Genomic DNA, 26,701 nt, shown 5'->3' with positions numbered 1-26,701 from the left:
CTATGTGGGGTTTTCCTTTGGAATTTGTAGATTTCGGCTGTCAACATTTGTGTTCACTATGTGTGGAACATTGATGCACTCTAGCGGTGAGAAAGTGTATCACAACATCTCTTGCGTCATCTTGCATCGTAATTACGTTTATTTTCATTTACTTAGTGTTTGAGCATTGTAACGTGATGGGTAATTATTTGTATATGCAGGTGTGATTGGTTTAGGGTGCGGGTGTACATAGGCTATAGTTAGGATTTATATTTAACCCATTTTGGGCGGGAACATCGTGAAAATGTAGTGCAAATCTTTGAATATTTATTCTTTCAGAGCCAACGTTTTTTAACTCAAATCATTGCTTCTGGGATGGGGGTCCCTGGAACAACGTATTTTCAGACTGGGGTCGGCGGCCAATTACATGAAATGGTTTGAGAACCACTGACATAGAAACATGGGTTTTTCAGAAAACTGTCAGGAATTAGAAGATATTTTGTAGAAGGATTGGATTGGAATGTGCATTCAACAAGGTACTGTAGATGTGCACATGTGTGAAGACCCGTTCGTCGTTCAGGTTTATTTGTTGTCGCTGTGAACCTCGACGGTCTGTCGTTATGTATACAAATGTGCCTGTAAAAGTTATTATGTGAAACATCCTTATTGTACTCGTTTTATATACATTATATTAGTCGCTTTATATTCTGCTGTTGATGGTGTGTTTTGTCTATTTCTTTTTGTGTTTACAGTAAAATTACCTGCTTTGCACTACTGCATGCTTCAACGAAGAATACTAATAATCAAACCTAGTAATCGAACCATGCTAGTTAGCTCACGCATCGTACTAGACTAGTTTGTAACAACAGTTTAGATTAGTGTATGTGTTTCTGTTTACGTGTATGAGTGTGTTTATTTCTATTTTTATATAAAAGCAACAAAATACATTTTCGTTGTGGTTTGAGTGTTTATTGCATTAAGTTGAAGTTGAGTAATTGCACAGTGTTGTTGGGCAACAGCGAACCTTGTCAGAGGGAAATCGCTTGGTTGAATGTCTATATCAAGTGATATCTGAACACTATCTCTGGGTCTGACAAATAAAGTCAGCCAGACAAGGCTTGTTTACAAGCAGTACTACAGGTCAGGAAAATTATTTTTTAACATTCACTCCCTTAATCCCTTCTGTGCTGTAGTGTAGATAGTCCACCATTCCTTGGCTTGGTTGAATTTGCTTGTATATGCCCTTTAAGCTAGTTAATTTATTAAACGGGGACCTAAAGAGTGTCTGTACGCGGCACTGTGCACGTGAGTACATCCGTGCTTGTGTATACTATATGTGCTGAGCACGTGCATGCCAGGGGTGATCGCAAATGGTGGCTCCCTTCTGCTCGATAGAAAGAGAGGGATGGAGACAGAAGAGAGAGGAGGTAGAGAGGTGTGTGTGTGAGAGAGAGAGAGAGGGAGGATTCTTGTGATTTAAATTCATTTCATTCATTCATTTTCAACCTTTTTCATATCAAGGTCCATTATTTATTCTGGTTTTTATCCAGGGACCACTATTTGATGAGATTTAGCCTCTCAGACTAAAAGCTTACACTATTTTGTTATCGTTGCATAAGACTTTGTCCACAATTCCATGCTGTATTAATGTGGTACCATAGGAGAGATAACAGGCAAACGTTCAAAATAATACCTGGTAATTATTGTCTCCACCAGGCCGAAGGCATGTGGGGAGAGTATGTTTTGCACTCCGTCCGTCCGTTTGTGTGTCCGTCCGTGTGTCCGTCCGTGTGTCCGTGAACAGCTAATCTCGGCCACCGTTAACCCGGTCGATGCCATATTTTGCACACACACTCCCTGGATGCCAACGATGAACCTCTGCCCCAAACTTTCCAGAACGGCCTGTTATAGCGCCACCAGGAGGCCGCTTTGTGCAAAACAACCCGGTCGATGCCAAATTTTGCACACACACTCCCTGGATGCCAACGATGAACCTCTGCCCCAAACTTTCCAGAACGGCCTGTTATAGCGCCACCAGGAGGCCGCTTTGTGCAAAACAAGTTTTTGCACAGTACACCTACAGATTTTGTCCAAACATCACGCAAATTGGTACACAGTCTCTCTAGAGCCATTCAACGAAACGGGTCTTTCAGATTTATCAGACTCCATCCTGATTGGTTAAGATTGGCTTCCAAAGTTCACAGGAGTGCTCAGTTTCAAACAAAATGCTGCAAATCATGAACACATCGCGTGATTTCCGTGAAATTGTGCACCCACATTCCCACTAGGCCGAGGACGAAATGCCACATGAACAATTTCAACTCAGCCTCAAGGTGGCGCTATAACTGGCCGAAAAGTGTTTTTACCTCTAACTGCACGGATCTGTGGATAACCTGGTGGAGACCTGTGCCCGGAAGGGCACTTTTTCTAGTTTTACTTGTAATGCAGATGTTTAACAATAATTGGACTTGCATAAAATAATTTTACTCTCAAGAGTTAAAGATCTATAGGGGTCCATTTGGTTACAACTCCATCATTTAGCTGGGGACCACCTGGAACCCTCCCCAAGGACCACTGGTGGAACCCAGACCACTGGTTGAGAAGCAGTGAATGTATGGCTGTGTCAGACAGAGAGAGAGAGAGAGAGGGAGAGAGAGAGGCAGACCGTGATTGAAAAGGAGAGAAGGATGGAGGCTGACGGACAGATGGACGGACGCCGGGAGGGACGGAGGGAGAATGGTGCATGAACTTGAAAACGACGGAAAGGAGAGATAAAGGTGGATAGAGCAGAGCTATGAGCGGGTGAAAGAGAGATGTGCAGCGGGGGGGGGGGGGGGGGGGGGGGGGGGGGGGGGGCAAAATGGACACAAATATTGAGAGAAAGGGAGATGGATGGAGGGAGGGAGAGATGGAGGGAGGGAGAGATGGAGGGAGATAGCGATGTGCTGACAGGACAGGGGGACTTGGCCGGGAGAAAGAGAGGACGTGTCCTCCATCGGTGTCATCCCATCTCTCTCTCTCTCTCTCTCTCTCTCTCTCTCTCTCTCTCTCGCTCCTCTCTGCATTCAGCATGCATAAACATGATCAACCTAGCCTTTCTTTTCCGTCCTGCATTACACACACACACACACACACACACACACACACACACACACACACACACACACACACACACACATTGTCATTATCAGACTATTGTGTTTCTGAGTCAACTCTCGCACACATGCATGCAAGCACACACACACGCACACAGTACGTAGACACATGTTCGGCATATTATGCACTGTCTTTGTCTCTCTCTCTCTCTCTCTCTCTCATATACAGTATACTTACTGGACGTGCAATCATGAGATTCCAGCACATACGAATTTATATACACACATACCTTAAACACCCTTTCCCTCTCTGCATTTCTGTCTTGCATGCAGAAACGTACATACTGTACACGACACATGCATTAAACACATTAAAACCGGGAAAGCATATGTGTAGTAGTGTGTACATTTTAGATCTCTCTGTCTCTCTCTGTCTCTGTCTCTGTCTCTCTCTCTATATCTATCTGTCTGTCTGTCTGTCTGTCTGTCTGTCTGTCTGTCTGTCTGTCTGTCTGTCTGTCTGTCTGTCTGTCTGTCTGTCTGTCTCTATCTCTCAACAAGTGAAAAGTTGTCACGTGGCGCAAAAGATGTGGCACTAGCCAGTGAAAAGTTGTCACGTGGCGCAAAAGATGTGGCACTAGCCAATGAAAAGATGTGCCCCCCATACCAACATCTGCGCAGCCGTCACTAGCTCTCAGCCCCCCCTCCCTCTTTGGCTGCTGTAATGTGATCTCCCCTATGGATCTCCCTCTCCGCAGAGAAACTAGGGGGAATAGTGCCTCACCATTTCGCTTATTCCTTCTAAATCTCTGTATTTAAAATATAGGTCGCTCAGCGAATGTCTTAGTTACATCAACATTGTTCTTAGAAAGTACTTAATTTGTGCCTAACTACTACGATTAGACAGATCGCGTTTATTTCGCTACTGCCAGTACTTCTGATTGCACACACACAACACTACCCCGTGTCCCACACACACACAACACTGCCGCGCGGATTTAAGCTGTCAAACCTATTTTGTTAAAGTTACATATGCCACAGACACTTGCCTGAACTGTGCAGCTGATATATATACAGCATTGTCATATTTAAAAGGCCCTTTATAGCTTCTCTCAGCTCAAAGCGTGTATGAATAAGGAGATAAATGAACAGCTGACGTCGGTGGGAGAGGACGTCAGCTGTGTGTGTGTGTGTGTGCGCGCGCGTGTGAGAGGGAGGTAAACAGTCAGCAACACGTTAAATTTCTACTTCTACTAAAGAAAGAGGCAGGGATGGAGCCATAAGTCCATATCCATAAATTCGGGGACATAAATTGCGCAAAATACTGTTAAACATGACGGCATCAGCCTGCTGCATCCTCCTAGCTGTTGTGTGCTAAGCTAAATCATCATACAGAACCACAACAGTCAACACGGCATTGACCAGGGTTGCCACATTGACTGAGAGGGAAACAAGCAACCAGGTCTATGAAAATGTTAACAGGCCAGATCAAGTCAGAAAATCCGAAAAAGTCAGAAAATAAATCTAGAATAAGCAACAATATTGCTGACTGTCAAACATCATTGTCCAATGTTGTTTTTGAGCAGTGGTTCTCAAACATTTTCATGTCATGGACCACTAATATTCTCTATATATATATATATATATAATATATATATAATATATATATTTACTATATATATTTACTATATATACACACCGGTATATATACAGTGTACACAAACCGTATATCTAGGTGTGCCCCGAGATTTTTAGGCTATGAAAAGTGTGCCCTGGGACAAAAAAGGTTGAGTTAAGCGGTGGCCAAAAGGTAGATCACGATCTACCAGTAACGTCAGATCAGGGGTTTTGTCGGCCAGCGCCAAAAATGCTCCCCGACAGCATAATCGGAGCAAATACCGGGCAGTGTCTATGAGCCATAACGTGTTGACTACACTACACTACACTAAAGGACACATAATAATAACTAATAACCCATCCGTTACTACATGTGGAGTCAACTCCCGCAATTTCCTTCTTCCCATAGTGCACGGCAAAGTAACTCTGGGATGAGGGGCCGCAAAGCGGCCGCGAAATTCTAGTGTGTGTATATATATATATATATATATATACACACACACACACACACACACACACACACACACACACACACACAGTATATCTCTCTCTTAAATCAATATCAGATAAAACTTTTAAGATTTTATATTATGCACATGCCATGGTCACATAACCATTATGTTGAGTGCATGCTTTGATGGTTACAGTTTTATAATCAGTTTTGATGAGTAAACCTTTGTGGAGATCTTCTCAGTTCTCATTGTATGCTAGTTACTGCCATTCAGGATGGAAAATGAAATCCATTTGGATTTGGGGAGAAGTAGTTTCATAAGGAGCTGGTACGAAGTACTTGATATAAACAGAAAACGTTCAGTTCACTAGTCTACAACTGCCTTCATTTCATCTGATTGTCTGTCTGGCAGGCACTTAACAAGCGACCGTTAACTGTGTCTGTTAGAGAGAGGGGCAGAGAAGAGTGGCTCAACTTGATTTATACTTATATATCAGAACACAGCCCTGTGCTGAGGGTCAGAGGGGCTGAAGTCCTTGTGCCCAAATGCACCACCTGACGTCTGTCTGTCAGGAAGTTGCGGATCCAGCTGCAGAGGTTTGACCCAGACTCTTTAGCTTGGTGTCTAGTATGGAGGGGGGGGGGGGGGGGGGGTTGTTATGGTATTAAACGCTGAGCTATAGTCTATGAACAGCATTCTCACATAAGACTTCTCTCTCCAGGTGAGAGAGGTTTGTGTTGAGAGCTGTTGCGATCCCATCATCCATGGCTGTGGCTCAGGAGGTAGAGCAGGTCGTCCAATGATCCCTGGGTCGGCGGTTCGAATCCCGGCTCCTCCTCCTGTCCACATGTCGAAGTGTCCTTGGGCAAGACACCGAACCCTACAGTACATTGCCTCCAATGAGTCGGTCGGTGTGAGCTCGCCACCATTGGTGTGTGAATGTGGGAAGTGAGGACGCTGGCGTCGACTGTTCGCCGCTTCACCTCCCAATGTATGAATGAATGTAAAGCACTTTGAGCACTTAGAAAAGCGGTATAAAAATGCAATTTATTATTCATTATCTGTTCTGGAGATACGCAAATTGTAAGGGGGTCAAGTGTGGGTGGCAATTTGTTGTTGATCATTCCTCTGACGAGTTTCTCAAAGCATTTGCTCACTATGGCCTCATTCACACGTATCAAACACAATCAAACAAATGTTTGGTCATTTCCCATTGGAAAAGCATTGTGGTGGCCTAAAAAAACCAACAATTGCTTGATTGGTCTTTGATACGTGTGAATGAGGCCTATGGGTGTGCTACAGGCCTCCAGTCGTTTAATCCTGTTTTTTTTTGCCTTTTATTGATAGTTACAAGTGAAGATAGACAGGAAATAAAAGAGGGAGAGAGAGAGAGAAGGGAAGAGACACGCAGCAAAGGTCTTCATGAACGGGACTCTTACACGCAACACGCTGTCAGGTCAGAGCCTATATGTGGCAAGCGCCTGGACCACTAGGCCAGTTACTTTTTACAGACATGTTGTTGCTGTCGGGCAGAAACCTCTTATCTCCATTTTCAAATCTTTTTTGAGTTTGTCGTAAATTAACACCCTACTTGATCCCACTACAGCGTCTCAAAAAAGTACCTTTAGTAGCAGATCTACAAGCTCGAAACGCGACACGAAGCAACGCGTTTTGAGCTTGTTGATCAGCTACTTTGCTGAAAAGTTCCAGTTTTGAGACATATGAGGTTTCCACCTGACCGAGACGATTTGTGGAATCGGCCTGACGGCTCTAAATGGGTTAAACACTCTCCCTCTTGCATGCACAGCCACACATGCCCGTACATACACACTGTCCGTATCGCTCCCTTTCCCTGACACATGCCTGCATAGACATGAAATGCACGCACGCACTCACGCACACACACACACACACACACACACACACACACACACACACACACACACACACACACACACACACACACACACACACACACACACACACACAGTCACTGCAGCAGCAGTAGTGATCTTGTATGCAACTGATGGCTCTGGGTGAACGGTCTGGAAGCATCTCGTTCTCATCTAAATTATTCACACACAGACACTGCTTGCAAGCGTCACGACGCCGTCCAACTATGTAGGAATGTGCGTGTGTGCATATTTGACAGCGACACAGTGACGAATGTGCCTAACAATACATGTCTGTTTCTGCTTGTGCGTTTGTTCTCGAAGACTGTAGATGTATTGAAGAACGACAATTTCATTGTCTGATGTATTGTGTGTGTGTGTGTGTGTGTGTGTGTGTGTGTGTGTGTGTGTGTGTGTGTGTGTGTGTGTGTGTGTGTGTGTGTGTGTGTGTGTGTGTGTGTGTGTGTGTGTGTGTGTGTGTGTGTGTGTGTGTGTGTGTGTGTGTGTGTGTGTGTGTGTGTGTGTGTGTGTGTGTGTGTGTGTGTGTGTGTGTGTGTGTGTGTGGTACTACTACTGTGATGTCTTCATTATGAACGCAAGGCTGTCTCAAATTATGCACTTAGGGGGAGAGAGAGAGGGAGAGCTATAGGTGATGAGAGAGAGACTGTGTGTGTGCATTATGTTCTGCACTTATCCTATGATGGCGTGATGTGTGGTAGGAAGGTAATGCATTCCTATGGTCAAGCCCTCTGCATACACACTTAGACAGAAAGACAGACAGCATAGCATGGAAATATGACACCCTTTACAAAACATGATGATAGAGAACAAGGATCTCCTTCACAAGGGGGTCCGGGCATATGAAAGCTTTGCCTTACTTTGGTTTGGCACCATCATCAACATGAAGTCACACAGAAACAATCACCCTGCCATAATGCTCAGACATCACCTTCCCACATCAACAACTAGCCAGTGCTGCATTCTCTCCTGACTCCCATCTCTGCGTCCTTCTAACCACCTACTCGCCTGTCCTCTTTCCCTTTTCTTCAGTTTAATGTGATGCTGCTAGCTAGGCCCCTAACAAAAACACTATCATCACTCCAGGTGTTTTTTTGTTTTGCTTCACTTCACTGGCTCCCTGTGACCTCCAGAATTGGGTTTTAAAGTACTTGTTTACAAAGCTCGGGTTAGGGCTGGCCTATATCACAGACTCCCTGTTGTTTTATGTTGCCCTTCATGAGCCATTAGATTCTCTACCACAGGCTTGCTAGATAATGATGTAGCACCCCACCCTACCCAAAATAACATTCGAGATGAATGAAGCTTTCTTCAATTATGCTCCCAAATGATGCAGCTGAATGAACACCTTACCTAAGGAGATGAAAGCCCTGTCAGTCAGCGTTGATATCTCTCTACACATCTCTCTATCACCAATTCCCACAATTTTATTTAATTGCATTTTCAATTTAACAATAATTTCTCTTCTTAATATAGCTTATGATTGTCATTCATTTTAATAATAGTTTTCATTCAAGTTGATTTACTAATCACATTTGTTTTGTCTCTTTCCTTTGATAATTTATTTCTTGTTGGAACTTAATCTTAGGTCTAATTTTTTTTTTTTTTTTACACCCTCCACCAACCTAGTCCCCATATATGAGGGATATGGGGAGAGCAACGGACTTGAACTCATGCTTCCTTCATGCCTGAGTGTCCAAGTTGCTCCTTTACACCTGACAGGGGGGAGTTTCCCTGGTTGGACGTAGCGCGTGGAAGGAACACGTTATTCCAAACAGTTCCTTTCCCCTTAAAAAGGTTTTTAAGGGCCAACGTCTGTTTTCAATGGTCATTTCCTCCTTGGCCATTTATCTTGATCTCTCTAAATCACTCTTTGTCTCTTTGCTATCGTGTCTTCTCGTTTCTCTCCGTTACAGATCACCTGTTTTCCCCTCTTTCTCAGCTGTCCTCTCCTCCTCTCCACTCTGTTCCTCATCTCTTCATCATGCTCCGTCTCCCCAACCTCTTTTGTCCAGTAGCAACATTTGGTGTTGACTTCCCTAGGGCTGTCACGATTATGCGTTTATTAACGATTTAATTGTGTTTCTGTTGTTGAACATTGGAACATTTTATGAATGAAAATTACATTTCTGTTTAGGCTTCGTAAACAGATGTTGCACGGGGCAGACGACACATTTACTTTATACTTAAAAATATACATTAATAGTGGAAATGGCAGATCTACAAGATCAAAACGTGTCGCTATTTCCACTATTTTTAACATAGAAACTATTATGACGATTATGCAAAAAATAATTGCGATTAGGTGAGTATGTAAGAATTGTGACAGGCTTAGACTTCCCTAACTAATAGCAACCCAGTGTCTTAAACTATACTTTGTTCAACATTTTACCTCTTTTCTTCTCCTTCATTCAACCCCCCCTTTCACCTCTTCTGTTTCCTCATCTTTCAAACTCCTTCCCTCCCTCTCTCCTGTCTTTTACTCTCATCTTCTCTCCCATCTCTCCCTCTCTTTCTCCACCTCCCTTTCCTCTTGTTATCCTCTCCTCTCCTCTCCTCTCCTCTCCTCTCCTCTCCTCTCCTCTCTCTCCTCTCCTCTCTCCTCTCCTCTCCTCTCCTCTCCTCTCCTCTCCTCTCCTCTCCTCTCCTCTCCTCTCCTCTCCTCTCCTCTCCTCTCCTCTCCTCTCCTCTCCTCTCCTCTCCTCTCCTCTCCTCTCCTCACCCCCACCAAATCCCCCACCGCCAACAATAGCAGCGTCCGGTGCAGCAGTCACTGGCCTCCTCTCTGTGCCGGGAGTCCCACTGGAAGTGCCTGCTGTTGACGCTGCTGATGTACGGCTGCTTCGCCACGCTGGCCTGGTGCGCGCTCTGCCGCGTGCCCGTCCTGGGCGCCGCCTCCTCCGTCGCCCTTGGCAGCGGCGACGACGGCGCCACCTCGGCGGCCTTCTACCGGGACATCCTGCACTTTGAGAGCCCGTGCTCCAGTGGCTACGTCTACATCCCGCTGGCCTTCCTCGCCATGCTCTACGTCGTCTACCTGGTGGAGTGCTGGCACTGCTTCTCCAAGACCGCCACGCTGGCCAACGCCGAGTTCCAGGTGTGTGTTTGTGTGTGTGTGTCAGTGTTGTTTTTGGCAGCAAATTTTGATTATTTTGATTCAAGTCTCTTGAATAGTTTCCATTTAGTTTTAGTCACATTTTAGACACCTGGAATGTTTTAGTGTTAGTCTAGTTTTAGTCGACTAAATATCATAAGATTTAGTCGACTAAATCTACAGTTGATTTAGTCGAACAAAATGCGCGTCGCTCGCCCAGGCCGTAGCGTAACGGTCTGGGCACCGGACTGGTAATCCAGTCGCAGTGTGCCGCGGGTTCGACTCCCGGACCCGACACGGCCTTTACTGCATGTCATCCCCCCATCTCTCTCCCGTTTCCTGTCAGCCTACTGTCTGTCCCTTCAAAAATCAATAAAAGGCGTAAGCCGCAAAAAAAAAAGAAAAAAAAATGCGCGTCGCTCTGCTGCTTGTAGATCGGCTATTTTCAGCATGCAACTAATTGGAAAATGACTTATACTGGATCTCTTGTCGACTAGTCCCTTCCTAACATTTTAGTCTAGTTGTCATGGAACATATGTGACCAGTGCCAGTGGTTTAATATACAAGGGGGCCATGGTCATTTTTCAGTTCTTTACATATTATGAAACTGCACACTGTAACCTTTCATATGATGTATTGCTCATTGAAATTGGATTGAAGATATGACCATTTGAAACTTGTTGAACTGGAAACCCCAAAGTACAGAATTCTAATTCTAATATTTCAGCAGTGATCTGTGACTTTAGGGGGCGCTGTTTTCCCTTCATTCCTCCATTATTCAACCAGCAGTGTTGCCATGTCTGCTTATTATAATTAGTTGGCCTTGTTTCTAAAGAAAAATAATGCATAGGCCTACTGTACCAATTTTATAATTTATAACCTGTTACTAAAAATGTATTTGACAAAAATAAAGTGTAGTTGATTATTTGGGCTTGTTTTTAAAGTGTAGTTGATTATGGAGAGTTGGTAACCAAGTGGACCCTTATTAGATCAGGCCTATATAAATGTTCCAGATGAGTAGCCTACAAATAAAATAGCTATATTAGCCTGTTATTATTATTTGTCTGCAGAAAATAATGTATGCCAGGGTCCAGGGTCAAGATTTGTATTGTTGTAGATCGGCTATTTTCGCTTATTTTGGGCTTGTTTTCATATACCGGGTTGCTTATTTCTCAGAACCTGGCAACCCCGCGATAGCTTTTTAGCTACGTTTAGCATTATATTGATATCAATCCTGTAGCTAGAACAAGTACATATCGCGCTATATTACATATCAATGTGATCTGCGTTATTATGACCTTAATTTTCATGGCAGGTACATTCCAAAGTAACTAATAATAGCCACGTTATGGTGACATAATGTTACGATGTTTACATTGTGTTCTTCTGCTATTGGAAACAGGAAGCCATTTCAACATGTTCCATTGTTCTGATTCACCAGTGCCCCCATCTGGAACATTAGCTTTAGGCGGACCGAAAATAAACACACTTTTTACAAAATACAATGGTTAATACTTCTTTCTCTGCTATTTCTGTTAGCCAGTTAGTAAAAGACTAGTATTATCTTCAAAAACGATTGTGTACAAAAAAGCGGATTTTAGCGGAATTTGCATACTTTGAAAGGAAAGCTGATTTTCTGATTAGCATTGGTTAGCATTGCTTAACCCAATTGTTAAAACATTAGACATAGTGACTTGTTTAAGCAATTGCAACGACTTAATGACACTAAAACGACTTTCTGATGGAATAAAAACATTCTTTAACATTCCAACTGTGTTAATGTGGCTAAAAACGAAAACCACCAAAAAAAGAAATGAATTGTATTTTCATCTATAACTGTATATCAACTGTGCCGACTTGTGGTTGAAATCACTGGCCTGGGACACATATTCCCTGTTTTTTCTTACTGCCACTAGGTGGCATAGTTGTTATAGTCATTATAGTTTTTATTTAGTTTCCATTTAGTTTTAATCATTGGAAAAAGGTAGTCGACGAACATTTTTCGTCTTAGTTTTAGTCGACGAAATCAACACTGGTGTGTGTGTGTGTGTGTGTGTGTGTCAGTGTTGATTCCGTTGACTAATACTATGACAAAAAAATTCATGAGGAAAACTGAATCAAAACGAAATAAGAACTAAGCTACGATGACTAAAACTATGACTAAATATATTGACAATTTCGTCAACAAACAACTAGACTAAAATGTTAGAGGGACTAGTGGACAAGAGATCCAGTAGAACTAAAAGACAAGTCATTTTATGTTTGGGTGCATGCGGAAAATAGCAGATCTGCAAGCTCACAATGCATTGTGAGCTTGTAGATCTGTGTGCGTGATAATTCTGATAATCAAATGATAATTCTGGATGTAATACAAAGAATACTAATTATTTTTTAAAGAATAAAGTTTGTTAACGGATTAGCTGCTCGTGGCGGAACTTTCCGTCAGAAGGAATCCAACTAGCAACTGCTTCTGGCGTAATGTTCTGTCTGATAAGCTTTATTATTGATATCAATCCGGATCGCTGATTTCAATTTTTTCATTATTATTTTGGCTTGGCCTTTCCTTCTCTAGCGATCCTAGACAGAGTTGCGCAACCGCGCTCCTGTCCACCTCCCATTATACAGGCTGACTAAAAAGCTGAATAACTCAAAATCTACGGAGCTCTCCATGGTTTGGATAAAACGTGCGATGTGCTGATGTTACACAAACCCAGTGTTTGCCCACATTTGGGCAAATGTAGCCTTTGGGTAAATTATGGAGACCATCCGCCACTTGGGCCGATAAGAGGGAATACATTTCATACATGCTCTGAGCAGAGATTGACATCCTGCATAGTACATGATCAATGCAGAGCTAAAGTATCGCATGAGTATCACAGGAAACACAGCTTTTCAACTTCCTGTGTGCAAGGATCCTTATTTTCCCATTTTACCTTTACAGTTTAATTGATAGAATCAGTCAAAATTCATATGGCTTGTTAACACAATCGGCACCGGGAATTCTTTCAAAACTGCAGCTCGGGGTGCCGCTCAGATATGGCAGCTTTTACTCTGAAAGCCCCCCCCCCCCCCCCCCCCTTCCATTCCGTACAACAAACGTGAGAAATAATGTTGCTTGCTTACCTCGCTATGATTACGATTAAGTCGCTCGATAATTAATGATTAGATGGTTAATTATATAGTGTCCCAGTAAAATACGAGTTTGTACACTTACTATGACTTCTATTTTGGCACCGCATAATGAAAATACTGACGGCAGCTCAACACACTAGTGCCAGTATCTCACAGTATAGCTCTCTCTCCCAATCCCCTTGCATGATTGCTGAACTCATCTCTAAGTGTGCAATACATAGTGACTGATGACTGACTGACTAAATGTTTGACACAGGAAGTGTTGGAGCGTGTGACGAGGCTCCAACAGGCAACGCCCTGTATCTGGTGGAAGGCCATAAGCTATCACTATGTGAGGAGGACGAGACAGGTGACCAGATACCGCAATGGAGATGCATACACCACCACACAGGTAAGGAGTTGTCTTTCGGTGGCTTATCAATTAAATCTAAAGGAGCTTTATTGGCATGAGAGAACGAACGTTGATGTTTACTTTCTGCCTGGCTACCTGAATGATTCTGCCTACTTTTGTTGTTTCAAAACCCCCAAAAATGGGTATGATTTAGCTGTAAAATATATATTCATTTTTTGGGTTTTTTTTTTTAGACTATCCTGTCAGACACTTGCCAAAATGTTGCTCTTTATTAGTTCAATGTTTCGGTTGCTTAGACCTTCATCAGACAGACAAAATGTGTCTCTCCTGATGATTTGTCTGTAGTATACCGGTGTTAACTTCCATGATCTTACTGGCGGTGTGCACAACAAATGTAGTGCTGATTCATCCAGTAGTTACACACACACACACACACACACACACACACACACACACACACACACACACACAAACACACACACCCTCTTCTAGCCATCTCGGCCCCTAGGAAGTACACCACAAAATGATTCACAAAATATGTGAAAGGCATATGGGGATTGATTTTCTTGGCCTATTGGCAGCATGCACAAGAAATGTGATGCTGATCATTGATTAGTCAGGGACACAGTCAGACAGGCAATATTCTGAGCTGACCCCATAGGCTGGAGTGTCGGAGGTTGGTGTAACTAAGTAAATACTGAAGTACTATACTTAAGTACAATTTTGAAGTATGTGTACTTTACTAGTATTTCTAATTTCCAATACTTTTACTCCACTACATCTCAGATCCACTACAATCATTTGAAAACTTTAGTTACTTAATTTAATTTTGATTAGAAAACATACATTAAACAGCCCTATATACATTTCGGCCAGCTCTAGAAGCTCACAGAGCTTGTAGATTGTCTATTACTTTTTAACTAGTGAAATGGGACATTCTGCAATACGAGCACTCTTACTTTTAGTACTTACATTTTGATGCCGATACTTTTGTACTTTTACTTGAGTAATCTTTTAATACGGCACTTTTACTTGTATTGTATTTTACTTGTATTGGAGTACATCTTCATCTTAAGTAAAACATTTGTGTAAATTTTTTCACCACTGACTATTATTTTAGGGCTTACATCTTTACACCTTACTGCACCTTTCAACACCAACGATGGTGGCTAGAATAATGCTAAAATACTAATAATAGAATATCAGTCTGAAATAATAATCAGTCTGAAAGATGAGAGTGATGGTCTTGCACTAGCAACGTTACGCCGAAGCTCCACTGCAGCCATCAGGCGTCCGCCAGCATTGCGTCATCGTCACCGCAGGGAATGTTCCCTTTTTATGATGAAGGGTGCTCCATTGCCGGCGGTTGCGCTTGGGCGGCGTCTGGACGTCCCATTCGCCCCGGTTCATGTTTTTGACACTGTCCAAACACAACGCACTCCGTGGAGCCCCCCCGGCATTTGAATCTTCAGTAAGGGTGCCAGAGAGCAGTTAAAGGGACACTTCACCCTTTTGCCAAAAGATATATGTTAATGACGTTTAGAAGATTTAGAACTCTTTTCTGGGGGTCTTTGTGTGCAATATGTGATTTTAGATATTTTAGATTTTAGCAGTGAGCCCAGTGTCTCTGATGTCATGGACACTGGGCTCACTTCCTTCCTGGACTACAAGGAGTGCAATGCATAAGGCATGAGGTTGTCGGATAGAACCACTGCTATGAAAGATATCATTTTATATATTAAAATTGGCTTAATATTAATGGGCGGGCCGGCCGGCGGACCTCTGACATCATGCTCATGTCACCATGACTCAGCCATATAACCATGTAAGCTTAAGGAGTTCCCACTGCAACTAGTCTACGCCCAAATATGGAGTGTGTTGTCTAACTTCAGTGTGTTATCATGGCAGGTGCAAACAAATGAGTCAGCTCCATATATGGGCAGAAATAGGAGCAAGCCCACTTCGCCCATATAGGGGCATATGCTGATGACATCAGGAATCCCTATATATGGGCACGAAGGGAACAAGGGCAGACATACAGAGATCTCCCCGAAGCACTAGTTCTGATAGATTTGCGTATACTGATAACATTTGATTGAAAACAAAAATATTATTACACAATGTATCTAATTTATTATTATTTAATTATTTAAAGAAATCACACCCGTGTGATGGGACACGGGTGAGGGACAGTGAGGGACACTCTTATCATTATACATCATCTCATGAACAACTGCATTTATGTGATTGGTTAGCCGATTCGCTCGTCTACATATGTCGTACATTTTCCCTTCAATGTCAATGGCATTTAATGTTTGTGTTGCCACAAATTTTACATCATATTCCGTCGACATTTTACCCAATTTCTCCTTTCATTGTCAATGGCAAATATTGAGATGTGTGGGGCCAGAGCTGTATATAGGAGGGGCTAGCGCCCCTCAAACAATAATAACAGTGACACGGATAGACGGTAGCTTTGGTCATCGTAGTGTTAGGACGTCTCCTTAATGCTATGGGACTTTCAACTTCCTGCCCATGCTTCACAGGCAGCAGTCGAGTGGTGACAGGCTATGCAGCCTGTCACCACTCGACTGCTGCAAAAAATAAAAAGAACACATTTCTTTGCTCACCAATACAAAGACAGGTTTGTGGGGTTCAAAGCCTACTTCCCTGAGCCGTTAGCTGCGTGCATCGGTGCTTGTCCTCCTGTGTGCCAGCCTCTACATTCTCCTGCTCAACTCTACTGAATATGAATACTGATTTTATTATATTGAATGGAACTTACAGGGAAGACGGTGATAAACTACACAGAGGCTAATGAATGTAGACATAAATGTACCATGCACATTAGTTTTCAAATATAATTACACTTTGGACAAAATAGCAAAATAACAAAAAAAATTGTTTTAATCTTGATGATTATGGCATACAGCTCATACAAATAAAAAAATCATAATGAATTAGAATATTTTACGAGAAATGTCGACCATCTGAAAAGTATACAGTTAATACTTGGTCTGGGCTACTTTTGAACAAATTATTTGTACACTTGAGGTGTTATGGAAGCCCAGGTTTGCTTTGATAACAGCCGTAAATTAATTTGGATTGTTCAGTCTCATGTCTCACACCTTCCTCTTGACAATACAACCTAGATTCAATGTGGGGTTCAGGTCAGCACAGTAATACCATGGTCAGTAAACCAGTTACTAGTAGTTTTGGCACTGTGGGCAGGTGCCAAGTGCTGTGTCATTTGAGGTTCGGGGGGGGGGGGGGGGGGGGGTGGGGGGGGGGTGGGGGGGTGGGGCGGGTACCGTCCTAAAGTCGTCTCTTCGGTGCTACTGAAATTTTCTGACGAGCATCATTTTGGCACTACAGCGCCGAAACAGCGGTAAAATAGGAGTATGAATCGGCCCTTAAGTGCACATGCTGGTAGGCCAGTAAGGAGGGAGTTACAATAGTCGAGTTTTGACAAGACTGTTGTCTGGATTAGGAGCTGGGCTGATTCCTGGGTGAGGAACGGTCTAATTCGTCGTATGTTATAGAGTGTGAACCTACAGGATCGAGTGACAGCTGTGATGTGAGTTTTGAACGAGAGCTGACTGTCCAGGTCAACACCAAGATTCCTGGCTGTTGGGACAGACGTTACCAGGGCGTTGTCTACGTTTGAAAATTGGTCTGAAAATTCTTGGGATTTTCTTTGGCTCACCATTTGCAAAACCATACCAAAAGTTTGCGTCAACAGATCTTCCTCCCCTTCCTCCCAACAAAGGCAAAACCTTGTGCACTCACTGACTAGAAACGTGACCCGTGGGTGTCTATTTAAGTGGGTGGATCACTGACATCTTGAGTTTGACCAGATGAAGAAGAAGAAGAAGAAGAGCCTTGAGCCAAGGCTCTTCTTCTTCTTCTACTCCCTTTTGCAAAACCTTTTGCAAAAGCTTGTGCACAAACTTTTGCTAAATCATACCATACCTCAACAAATTCCCATCCTCCCCATCCTCCCCTCAGACGCAAAACAAGATGGAGGGTGGATTCCTTCTGGATGTTGTAGTCGGAATGGGTGCATCCATCCTCCAGTTGCTTGCCTGCATAGATAAGCCTCTGCTGGTCAGGGGGAATTCCTTCCTTGTCTTGAATCTTGGCTTTGACATTCTCAATGTTGTCACTTGGTTCCACTTCCAAAGTGATGGTCTTGCCAGTGAGTGTCTTGACAAAGATCTGCATACCTCCCCTCAGACGCAAAACAAGATGGAGTTTGGATTCCTTCTGGATGTTGTAGTCAGAAAGGGTGCGTCCATCTTCCAGTTGCTTGCCCGCCTCTGCTGGTCAGGGGGAATTCCTTCTTCTTCAAAATCTGCATGTTTGCGTATTGTTTTGTATATTCTTTTACTGAGATATTTTTAATGTTTCCTAGAACAAATTCTGCTGACTGCATTGGTTAAACTTTTTCGCTCACTCTTATATTGGCAGTGACATCACCTCGTATTGCGATTGGCAGTGATGTCACCTCACATTGTGATTGTGTGTAATTGTCTCCAAAATTAGAAATGCATGGGCAATACTTGTTGATCACACAAGAACCTCAGTTATGCAATACTCATTTTACCCGAGTACATATTTTCTTGAGTGGGGGGACTGGAAATTCCCACCCATTAATTTCAATGAAGTTGCTCACCTGCACTCCCGTGGGACAGGTCCTTGGCACCACACACGGCGAGTTTGACATTATGAAGAGAGGATATTTTTGAGCGATGGAAATAAGCGAATTAGGACAACGACCCATTCAATTCAATGCATTGAGGGCTTATGGTAGGGGACGTAACCACTACAAATAAAGGTAAGAAAGCCTTCTAGCATGGAATTCTCATTTAACGCTTGCCCGACTTCCCGGGGCAGGTAAATAGTTGCCATGACCTGAGGGTAAGTACTGCCCTGTACTTGTAAGTGCCTGTGAGACCTTAGTGTCAACCCCTGCTGGAAGAAGGAAGAAGGACCTAAATGGATGAAATGAAGGACAACCATACATCTGGCTTCTCATGTCAGAACACTGCTCCATTATGTTGTGATGATCTGTGTGTACAAACACGATCGACTTTTATTAAATCTGTGTTATGACAAAGTCCTTTTCTGTGTGCAGGTACAGTATCTCTCTCTCTAATGTGAACACTGTACAGATTATGTTTATCCCACGTTGATTCAACATGAGATCTGGATACAATGCGAGCCAGAGGGGCTCATTGTTTCCCCTAGTAGCTAAAGTCACACTCAAATACCACATTACTGATGGCTAGATCACACAGACAGGTACTCGCCGACAGACCAAAAAAAGACTGCTGCGCACTGTGCGTTGTACGCAGACCTACAGTAAGTTGATGTAGGTAGTTTATTTGGCAACTATGAACTGGGCTTTGAGCTCTTTTCCACAGGACGTTTTTGTTATTCTTTTAGACAATTACAATTTACAATTTAGGCATTTAGCAGACGCTCTTAATCCAGAGCGACTTACATTAAGCAAGAACAAAAAAGCATGGGAATAGATCACATAAAAACATTTATCAAGAAACATGCGTAAGCTAAGAAAGTAACAGTGGAATATCTATATAATGAAGCTATACATGTAAACTATACATCTATACTACTATGCTATACATATGTACTATGACATGCTACATACAATGCAATTATAGTGCTGTCTACATAACATGCTATAAGTCTGTATCAAATGCTATCTAAGTCTACAGAAATGCTATCTAAGGGGGTGGGGTAAGTGCTATGGGCCATGATGGAGTCTGAAAAGGTGGGTTTTCAGACTACGGCGGAAGATTGGTAGTGATGCTGCAGTTTAGCTTATATTTTGTCTATATTTTGACTGTTCCTCAAGTATTCAATCAATCTTTGGTTCAGGCCTCTCCTTCCCACTGAAATCACTGAAGACCCATGTCCCTAAGCGCAAACACTGTTACTCTGCAGTTTCTCTACTCTGTTTTTTTTTTACGGTTGTATTATATTCTGACATCTTTCTTTAACTTTACCTCTGTGTTTCTCAACCTCTTTCTCAACCTCTCCTTTTTGTCTAACCCACCCCCCTATTGATCCACAGGTCTACCACGAGCGGGTCAACACCCACGCCTCCAGCTCAGAGTTCGACTATGCCCGCTACGGTGTCAAAGATGTCTCCAAGGAGCTGCTGGACCTACAGCGGCACCCTGCGGTCCGCCTCCGCTTCACCAAGTGTTTCAGGTTAGAGAACATGTCAGAGTAGCAAGTTCAGTCAGGAATAGGGTTGGGATCCGGAACCAGATTAATCCAGATCCAACATTTTTTTTTTTTTTTTTTTTTTTAAGATATTTTTTTGCGGCTTACGCCTTTATTGATTTTTTAAGGGATAGAAAGTAGGCTGACAGGAAACGGGAGAGAGATGGGGGGATGACATGCGGTAAAGGCCGTGTCGGGTCCGGGAGTCGAACCCGCGGCACACCGCGACTGGATCACCAGTCCGGTGCCCAGACCGTTACGCTACGGCCTGGGCCCAGATCCAACATTGAGGAACCGGGAATCGGTTCCATAACATTTGGAACCGTGTCCGGAACCAGTTCATGTCACTGTCGGAGCTGGTATGTGAACTCTGCTATACAAATACAATACAGGTGGTTCTCAAACTTTATATTTTCAAGGACCATCATAACTCTTGATAGTGTACAGATGGAGCCATATTGACCCGTAAGGGTCCATTTGGTTCCATTTGTACACTCTCAGAGTTACAGACCTGTAAGGGTCCATTTGGTTCCGTGTGTACACTCTCAGAGTTACAGACCTGTAAGGGTCCATTTGGTTCCATTTGTACACTCAGAGTTACAGACCTGTAAGGGTCCATTTGGTTCCATTTGTACACTCTCAGAGTTACAGACGTGTAAGGGTCCATTTGTACACTCTCAGAGTTACAGACCTGTAAGGGTCCATTTGGTTCCATGTGTACACTCTCAGAGTTACAGACCTGTAAGAGTCCATTTGGTTCCATGTGTACACTCTCAGAGTTACAGACCTGTAAGGGTCCATTTGGTTCCATGTGTACACTCTCAGAGTTACAGACCTGTAAGCGTCCATTTGGTTCCATGTGTACACTCTCAGAGTTACAGACCTGTAAGGGTCCATTTGGTTCCATGTGTACAATCTCAGAGTTACAGACCTGTAAGGGTCCATTTGGTTCCATGTGTACACTCTCAGAGTTACAGACATGTAAGGGTCCATTTGGAACCCTAGGTATCGTTAAACCCTAATGAAGGACAAGTTCATTCAGGACACTCATGCTCAACTCAACGCTGGCTCCATGCTTCTGTTCTCAACCAATCACATTCTTTACTAATTTAGCGCCATATTTAATATGTTTGCATTGTTCATTCCTTGCGTGCTGTTTGTGCTGGTGCCTTGTTTGCTATGTGTGCACTGTTGCTTTGATGCTGCTGGTCTTTATTAGATTGCCCCCCACTACTGAGTCCAGACGCCTATGTGGTAGGAGAGATGTATTCCATCAGAATACTTCTAATATTCATTAGAAATATTTTAACTCAATTTATGAGTTGTCTCAACTGAAGCGGCCGTTAGTCTCACCATTATTGTGTGTACATGTGTGTGTGTGTGCACGCAAGTGTGCATGCTTGTGTGTTTAGTGAGTGCACGGCAAGACATGGGAGTATAAAATAATCAATGATGGCCCGTAATGTTCTGTCTTCTTCAGCTTCTCCAGTGCACGTGCTGAGGCTGCATACCTCACCCAGGTAAGTCATGTCAATCAATCAAGACATAATATAGTGGGGATAGGTGGGTTGCCAATTTCAATTGGGAGAGAGTACCCATTTATGAGCTTCAATTTCTGAATTTCAATTTCATTTTTTTTTTATCCTGTATGAGTTTCTCTCCTGACTGAATCACATTGGTGTCCCAACATGAAAATGCACTTTGTTTGCTAAAGAGGTGGAGAGACGGAGAGGCCCCTGTTATTTAACAAACACTAGCAATTGCCATCAGAATATAGAGGTATTTAAATTATTACTATTTCTACAGAGAAAAAAAATGAATATCACTTACTGCACCTTTAAGAACTTTACACTGAGAAACTCTTCTCATAAGACCTTTGTTATTTCCTTCCAATATAATGTTTCATCATGTGCTCTTGGCGGTCTGTTTGAGGTGCTGTAGATGTGTTGTTCGATAACTCTGCTCCCCCCGCACAAGGACATCAGTTTGCCCTTGGTCTTGGGAGAAATGACGCCTTTCTTCCTTTTCCCTCATTACCAGTATGCCCTTGCACCAACCCAGTCTACTGCCCTTATAACGTAATAAGCCCTCGGAGCTGTATTGTCAGATTTTACGAGGGAAATAAGCAACCAGTTCTATGAAAACAATCCTAAAAGAAGCATGTGTAGTTGTGTACGTTTGACCTATAGTGTGTAGGAAACTTAACTTTGGTCCATTATTTCTCCACTTTTATAATACTAATTGGTAATTTATTTCATATCATTTTAATCGTTCATTAGTCCCCTTTACAACGAGGTATAGCTTGTAAGGATCGGGCATTCCTGGAATGAGCAACACAGCAAAACGTGTGGGTCGCGCCTCCAAAAGAATTGCCAACGTGGCAAATGGTTCACCCTAGCTTGAGTTGCTTAGTGGATTGGCTTTGTATGATTGCACTCTCCCACAGTAATAAGGATAAACCAACACATATTGGCCATTTTTACACTTAATTAATTTTACACTCAGTGCTAGGGAACACAGTAGCATCTGGAAGATCCATACGCAGCCACCCCATCTTGGTATGGTATGGGACAGTATCTCTCTCACAGGCAAGACAGAACTTGTCATGATTGAAGGTAATCTCAATGCAGTGAGATATTGGGATGAGATTCTGGAGCCAGCGGCGATCCCATATCCTGGACCTCCAGAACATGGGAGTGGAGAGGATTGAATGGCTTGCCGTGAGTCCAGACCTCAGCCCAATTGAACACTGATCTGCTTGCTAGTGACCAACGGAACCATGTTGGTTGTCTTGGATCTTCCACACGCTCTTTACACACACGACTTCCCTAACACTGAGTGTAAAAGTAATAAAGTGTAAAAACTACAATCCGCTAACCAACTCAAAACAAGGGTGAACTCCAACCATTTTGCCATTTTGGAGGAGCTACCCACACGTTTAGCTGTGCTGGTTATTCTAGGAAGGCCCGATCCTTACAAGCTATACCTCGTTGTAAAGATGACTAATCAACAATAAAAACGATATAAAACGCAATACCAATTGGTGGTATTAAAGGGTAGGAATTACCGACCAAAGTTAAGTTTCAGAACTTTTTGTGCTAAGTTTACAGGGACACAACGCGTAATGATGTCATTACAAAGCGCTGTGTGCTTGTAGATCTGCTATTTTCAAAGGTCTTGAAGGTTTTTAAACACAAATCTCATATGGGTAGAGGTAGTGTATATAGCTTATAATAGGCAGACATGGCAGCACTGCCCAAGAAGCCTTGGTTTACAGTGACTATGGCGCTTGTTAGACACAACATGCAGTAGAGTGCCTAAACCTTAGAGGAAACCCTGAGGCGAAATGGACATAATGGCCGAATTTGGTATTGCAGCCTGGCCCCAAACACATGAACGCGCTGGTCCGTTGACTATCATTGTGCACGTTCACGACGGCAGCTCGTTCGTGCCTGTTCGTGTGCGTTCGTGCACGTTCAACGGCAGCGCGTTCATCTGTTTGGGGCAAATCCATCCCAGAATGCACTCTGTTCCTACCCGGAAAGTGAAATCGCCTCATGCGCTTTTGAGCAACTTAATGCAAGTGGATGGAAGGAGAACTCGGATGCCATCTCTATTCATATATACTCTAAGGCCTAAACCCGCTAACTTACGGTACTCACGCCTATAGAGCGTCGCAGTCCCGCCCCCTTTCAAGACGACGAGAGACCCGGAAAAAGATCCCCCGTTCATTTTCCTCATAGACTTTTAAAAAAGTATTTATTTAAAGACGTTTACGCCGTGGACAAAGCCAACTGGAGTTGTGACAAATCATGCTAATAAACAAAATGTTTTGGGCTGATCAAATAATTAGAAAGAAGAAGAAAACGGCAGGATACAACACTTTTTGTTTAGTTTTTCTTTTTTGTGGGGGCCACAAACGAGTGCTTGCAAAATTGTTTTTGTAAATCAAATCAGTCTTTTTTTTTGTATGTAGTACAGTACAGATTAGTAGCTCGATCAGCCACATAATCAAGGACTTGAGCTATCAGTTACTACAGTAGCTATATTAGCTATAAGTACTGTATGTGCCATTCTTAATAAATACTTGATATCAATAATAAATGCTATTTGTGCTCTTTCTCTCTCTCTCTCTCTCTCTCTCTCTCTCTCTCTCTCTCTCTCTCTCTCTTCCCCCCCCCCCCCCCCCCCCCGTCAGCGGGCGCGTTTCTTTGGTGAAAACGAGGGGCTGGACGACTACATGGAGGCGCGGGAAGGCATGCACCTGAAGAACGTGGATTTCCGGGAGCACATCCTGGCGTTCCCCGACCCCACCCGACAGCCCTGGTATTCCCGACACCGGGTGTTCTGGCTGGCCTCGGCCTTCCTGCTGTCCTGGCCGCTGCGCGTCGTAGCGGAGTACCGCACGGCGTACGTACACTACCACGTGGAGAAACTGTTCGGAGAGGACGAGGAGAGCGGCGGAGGAGGCGGCGGAGGTGGCGGAGGGGGCTCAGGAGGAGGAGGAGGAGGAGGGAGAGGAGCCGGGACAGACGGAGCGACGGAGAACGGGCACAGCGTCGGGGCCGGATCCAACGGGCCGAGCTACCGCGCCATCTCGCGGGTCAACACGGTGGACATGACGGAGCTGGAGTGGCACATCCGCTGCAACCAGCAGATGGTCCCCAGCTACTCGGAGGCGCTCCTCATGGACTTGGACTCGAACGGCGGCGTGGGCTCCAACGCCACCACCACCACCACTCCCATCTCCGGACCCCCCAGCACGGGCGGCAACCCCGTGCCTTCGCTGACCCTGCCCGTGGTCTTCAACTCTGCGTACCTCCTCCAGAGCTGCCCGCGCTGCCGGAGGACCACGTCAAGCTCCAGCCTGCCCACCAGGCTGCGGGCGCCGACCGGGACCACGGCGATTCTGAACGCCACCGTGGCCGGGATGCGGGCGGCGGCAGTGGCGGCGGGACACGGCGGCGTAGGACCCACCGGAGTGGCGGGAGGAGGGGGAGGCGGACGGCTGGTGCTGAGCCGAAGCGGGTTCTCCCTGGGGAGGCTCGGAGGCGGGCGCCCCAATAGCCTGTTTCACTCTCGGAGCATGGGGGGAGGGCTGGGAGGGAGAGCAGAGGACGGAGGAGGAGGAGGAGGCGGTGGCGGCACGGGAGGTGGTGGAAGCGGCACGGGAGGTGGTGGAAGTGGAGGTAGTGGCGGCGGCGGAGGAGGAGGAGGGTTCCTAGGGTTAGGGTCGAGGCCGAACGACGAGGAGAGCAGAGGAGTGCTGGAAGGAGACGGCGACGAGGACGAAGACGGACAGGAGGAGGAGAGGGAGGCGGCGAGGAGGAGGAGGGAGGAAAGTGGTGGAGGAGGAGGAGGGCGGGAGGAGAGGGATGAGAACACAGAGCAGGACAGCGGGGGTACGAGTGGGGACATCAGCGAGGGGAGGGAAGTGGAGAGGCCTCCGCCCTACCAGGATGCCTTCTTCTTTCCCGTGCTGATTGTGCACGGAGAGGAGAGCTGCCATGCCGGAGACGACATGTGACGGACGGAACGGTTACAAAGAAACATAAAAAACGAGTAAAAAGGGACAAGAAGGGAACAAAGTGTGTACAGAGGACGGAAGGCAGAATGGAGTGAAAGGACAGAGCAGGATCACGGGAGAGAACGTCACATCGCCGATGATGGGAGGAAAAAAATGAGACTATAGCAAATAAAAAAAATTAAACGAATTGAACAGTGACTTAAAATCAAAAACGGTGGATGTGTTTGGGATATTTGTCGGAAAGCAAAGCATGCTGGGAAGTGGTGTCATGCAGAAGTGGTTGTATAGAAGTGTGAAAAGCACAGTGTGGGGAAAGAGAAGAGAGGATGAGAAGTGAGTAAACAAGGAAGAGAGGAGGAAAGGACAGCGAGTGGAGACGTGAAACGAGAGACTGATATGAGTGTAGAAGAAAGGGGGCGAGAGAGATAGGTAGTGAGATGAAAAGTGAATGGAGTCTGTTTAAATAAAGAGCTGAGAAACACTAACATTAAATTAACAGAGAGAAAGTGCAAAGATTGCGCACACACATGTGTATGTGTGGGTATGCGAGTGAGGGAGGGCCAGTGTGTGTGACAGAGTGAGGGCATTTGACTAAAAGATGGGTACACAGAAAGAGGAAGTATCTGTCTATTTCCAGGTTTATCCTCGACAGTGCTGAGAGGGAGTGAGCGATAACATGTGAGTTAAAGAAGAAAAGAGAAAGAGAGCGAGGATAGGATACTAGCGGGAGGCCATAAGACTGACGAGCCAGGAATGTCTTAGTTCCAGATATCTATGCAAGAACAGGCGTGGGAGGAGAGACGGGTCTAAAGATAGCCATTTGGCGAGCTCTTCAAGCGGCGGAGAGACGCTGAAGCGCAGCGATATTGGATTTCTTTCAAGTCACACTGATCAAGATGGAGAGGAAGAGGTGGAAATAGTGATACGTTCGAAAAAAGAAACAAAGGTGTCTTGCTAAAAACAGAACATAAAAAGGGTGGCGTGGCAGAGTATAGTACAACTCAAATCAGTGCACGTTGACTCTAAAACTCATAAAGGAAAGACAGAGGGCTATTAATAACAGGTTGTCCTCAAAGGCAAGGATTCTCCAGATGCAATGGGGCCGAGGGGGAAGAACGCACTCAACACAATGAAGGACAAGACCAGATCGCCCTGAATCATTTGCTCAATGTCTTCCTTTGAGCAGGGGATTGTGACGCGAGACCTTCAGCTCAGTAGGACATTGAACAACGGACGAAGAAGTGCTTTTATTTTTTAGAGCCTCAAATCACATTTTCCAAATGGTTCC

General features: G+C 44.3%; 1 protein-coding gene across 1 annotated transcript in view; it reads left to right on the top strand.

The window, feature by feature from the left end:
* LOC310875524 (transmembrane protein 151A-like) overlaps positions 1-25,413 on the top strand; it is a gene marked incomplete at both ends in the record, with an annotated part of 42,539 nt that extends 17,126 nt beyond the window's left edge. The window contains 5 exons of the mRNA XM_083788796.1: positions 9,806-10,150; positions 13,536-13,670; positions 19,732-19,871; positions 21,367-21,406; positions 24,085-25,413. Coding sequence (XP_083644922.1) covers positions 9,806-10,150; positions 13,536-13,670; positions 19,732-19,871; positions 21,367-21,406; positions 24,085-25,413 — 1,989 coding nt within the window. The remainder of the gene's footprint in view (positions 1-9,805; positions 10,151-13,535; positions 13,671-19,731; positions 19,872-21,366; positions 21,407-24,084) is intronic.
* Positions 25,414-26,701: the final 1,288 nt, after the last annotated feature.

This window comes from Protomyctophum parallelum, assembly GCF_964188405.1.
Source record: "Protomyctophum parallelum genome assembly, chromosome: 18".
NCBI lineage: Eukaryota > Metazoa > Chordata > Actinopteri > Myctophiformes > Myctophidae > Protomyctophum > Protomyctophum parallelum.
The sequence above is the reverse complement of the archived record's forward strand: the minus strand, read 5'-3'. Positions and strand labels throughout refer to the sequence as shown.